Below are 3,477 nucleotides of genomic sequence, written 5' to 3'. Positions count from 1 at the left end.
GGCGGCGACCCCTGGGAAGACAGAGCGTGTCAGGGCCCCAGTGGCACAGCTGGGCTGGGGCCGAGGAGCAGCGGGGCGGGGAGGGACCGTGGGCTTGTGGCTCACCCATGAACCTGACGGCCAGCTCTCTCAGGGGCTGCTGTGGGCTCTGCAGGTAGGTCAGAGCCTGGCGCAGGTGCTCGTCCCTTCAGCTCATGTCCTTGTCCATCTGCAGGGAGCAGCAGGGTACAGAGGGAATGGTTGGCTGAGGCTCTGCCCCTTTTCCAGGCACTGCCTGTGCCCAGCACTGGCCTCCCCTGCCCGCAGAGCCCTGAGGCCAGGCCAGCAGCTGCTGGGGCAGGGCTTTGGAGGAGCAGCTGGCTGTTGCTCCCGGGGCTGCTCTGCCCCACACCCAGCTGGCATTGGCTCCAGTGTCCTCCTGGCTCGGGGGCAGCAGAGCCTGGAGAACAGCCCCCACGGCCGAGGGGACGGAGCAGCGTGTGGGGCACAGGCTGGTGTCCCACAGACGGGTTCACCAGGGGAGGGTCACCCTCACGCATTGGGCATCGGGGGCTGGGCCTTTGCGTGGTCCTTACCAGGCAATCACAGAACTCCAGGTGCTGTTTTTTCCTCAGCAGCTGCTCCAGATCCCTCCTTTTTAGAGAACTTGCAGCACAAAGGAGCGCTTCCCGAGAGGCCTGCAGAGCAGCAGAGACTGGGACATGGCACCACAGCCCAGGGCACAGGACCTGCATCCCTGGCCATGGCCAGGATGACCCTGGAGCCCACCAGGCACCTGGACAGGAGGCAGCTGAGCCCCCTGCCACAAGGGACCCCAGAGTCCACAAGAGCTCACCTCTGCCACGCACTGGGTCTCATCATGGCAGTGGAAGAGGAGCGGCACCAGGCTCTGGTGCACAAGTGTCTCCTTTCCCTCTTCCACTACCAACTCCATCACCTCTCGGAAGAGGCGAATGGAGAGCAGCTGCACGTGGCTGTTGTCCTGGTGCAGAAGAAGAGAAAAAGAGCTCAGCACTGGCTGCTCCTGGCCAACCACGCACAGGCTTTAAAATCCACAGGGCACAAAGTTCCCTGGGAGCACCAGAGCCTTACATTATCAAACAGTGGCTGCAGTGCCTCAGCCAGCTTCAGGGCAGCAGAGCCGAATGCCTGAAGGTCTTCATCCTGGAGCATGTTCAGGAAGACAGAGAGGGTCATCTCGACCATCTCTACATCTTCATGACGCAGCAGCTCCAGGAGGTTTTCAGCCAGGCTGCAGATGCTGTCGGCCTGTGTGGAACAAAATGCTGTGCTGTGAAGCCCTGAACAGCTGCCCCACCAACAGCTCTCTGGTGCTGCAACCCCACATTGCTGCCCTGGGGCCCAGAGGACAAAGGTCTGTGCCACAGGACCCAGGCAGCTGAAGAGGGAGGCAGGAGAGCTGGGAGCAGCTGCCACAGCTCCCGAAGCCCAGCCAAGCCCAAGTGACTGCGTTCCCCAGCCCCAGGCTGCCAGTGTGGCTTCATCCGGGTGTGCCCTTCTCACCATCAAGGGATCCACACTGAGAACCAGGAGGCCTCTCAGTGCCAGGCGCTGCCTCTCAGGGCACAGGATCTGCAAGTTCCTTGATAGGATGGGCAGAACTGTGTCGTGACACTTTCTCCCATCCAGATAGTCCAGGATCTGGAAGGCAGAGAGCAGTGATGGGGTGGCCAGGCATCAGGAACCCAGAGTCCCCCAGGGCTGTGCCCAGGCAGCAGCACAGGGCGCAGGTACCATCCTGGGCAGCTGTGGCTCTGAGAGGCCAAAGAGAGGGAGGCAGGCAGGCGAGGCAGCGCTCGCCATCAGGCTCACCTCTACGAGGAACGCCAGGGCAGGGAGCTCCCAGTGGGGTTCCTCCCTGCTGAGCATCCTGAGCAGGTCGATTGCCATCTCGCAATGGAACGGGACAAGGACACGTCGCATCTCCCTGTCAGGAGGAGAAAAGGAACCATCAAGCTTGTGCCAGGTGGGCAAAGCTCTCCAAGAACTGACTCACAAAGGCCTGGACTTCCTCCAGTAGCCCTTGACAGAACAGGGGTGCTTTGGGGGATAATTCCTCCTGTGCACCCAGCTCTCACAGCCATTTCCAATCTGCTCAGCCATGTGGCCCACACCCACAGGGGCTCTGTGGGGTTCCCCATGCACAGGGGAGAGACAACAGGTGCAGTGGGGAGAAGGGTGTCTCACCTGGCCAGCAGCCCCACTGCATAATGGTGGGTGTCTAAACATAGCAGTGTCTCCCAGCCACGCTTTCGTTCAATGGCCACCACCTCATTCTCCCAGTGCAGGCAGCAGAGCAGAGCCTTCAGGGTCTGTACTGCAAACCTGTGTGCAGAGCAAAGGCCAGGTCATGCTGGGAGCCCTGGCCCCAGTCCTGAGGGCATGGGAGGGAGAGAGGACAGGGATGGAGCACCTGTTGGGGTTTTTGGGAAGGCCATGTTCCTCCTGGCACTGCCTCCAGAAAGCATCGACCTCCTCTGACATCTGCTCTGTGCTCATGGAAATTTGGAAGAGCAGAGACAAGAGGAGGTGTGGGGCATGATTGATCATGGCCTCTTCGCATTCGGTCTCCTGGATGATGTGCCACAGTGCCAGGGTTGCCTGCAATAAAACCACATAGAGACAGCGCTCAGTGTGAGATGTTCATGTGGCAGGGCCCGAGCATGGGAGGGAGAGGCCAGGGGACTCCCCAGGAGGAGCAGCCAGCCTGGTGCCCCTGAACCTGCCCCTCAGCCACATTTGCATCCCAACGCCTGAGGCAGGGAGATGCAGTGGTGGGGGAGGCAAGTTGGGCAGGAGTACAGGCCAATTCCAGAAACTCACAGCCAGGGCAAAGATGGCTGTGTTGTTGTCAGCATCAGAGCTGGACATGCTGTGCACTGGCCAGTCCTGCATTGCTCCAAGCAGTGTGGGCAGCACCTTCTCCATTGCTGTTCTTGAGGAGGCGATGCTGCTCCACATCACTGCAGCAGCTCTGTGGAGACAGAGCTCTGGGTCAGGGGGGTCTCAACCACAGTGCCATGGCCAAGGCAGCTGTGGGGGCCCAGGTGACAGAGCCACTGTGCCTTGAGGGACAGGGAGGGTAAATGGCAGCTGGACTGGGGGCTGACAGGCCAGGGCTGGGAAATGGACGGGTCAGAGGGTCCTGGATCTCTCCATCTGCCTGGCAGAACAGGTGGGTCAGGCTCTACAGGATGATGGGTTCTAAGGATTGGTGAGCCCTGAAGCCACCAAGGCAGCTGAGCCCTGTACCTGTCACACTCTGGAGCACAGCCCAGCAGAGTCATCACGACCTCATGAGGGTTTCTGTCAGCGAGCCTGCGGATGTCAATGTGCTGCCTGACATCTGGAGACAGGTGGAAGGTGAGGCACTGGTGGATGTACCTCACAATGGCTGGCACCTGGAGAAGGAGTAGGGGAGAGTGTGAGAGCTGCCAGAGTGAGCAGGTTGCCCAG

At 60.6% G+C, this 3,477-nt stretch overlaps 1 protein-coding gene across 1 annotated transcript; it reads right to left on the bottom strand.

Annotated features, from left to right (window-relative positions):
• Window positions 1-187: 187 nt before the first annotated feature.
• Window positions 188-3,458, bottom strand: LOC114073145 (maestro heat-like repeat family member 5; the record flags this gene model as incomplete). Its single annotated transcript, XM_027910933.1, has 9 exons — window positions 188-208; window positions 836-982; window positions 1,093-1,269; window positions 1,525-1,662; window positions 1,834-1,948; window positions 2,209-2,346; window positions 2,435-2,622; window positions 2,845-2,995; window positions 3,274-3,458. Coding segments are annotated over 9 exons (1,260 nt in total), but the record flags the coding sequence as incomplete, so codon positions are not given.
• Between the last annotated feature and the right edge of the window lie 19 nt (window positions 3,459-3,477).

This window comes from Empidonax traillii, unplaced genomic scaffold (assembly GCF_003031625.1).
Source record: "Empidonax traillii isolate 1590-97213 ecotype Southwest subspecies unplaced genomic scaffold, ASM303162v1 scaffold5480:size17398, whole genome shotgun sequence".
NCBI lineage: Eukaryota > Metazoa > Chordata > Aves > Passeriformes > Tyrannidae > Empidonax > Empidonax traillii.
The sequence above is the reverse complement of the archived record's forward strand: the minus strand, read 5'-3'. Positions and strand labels throughout refer to the sequence as shown.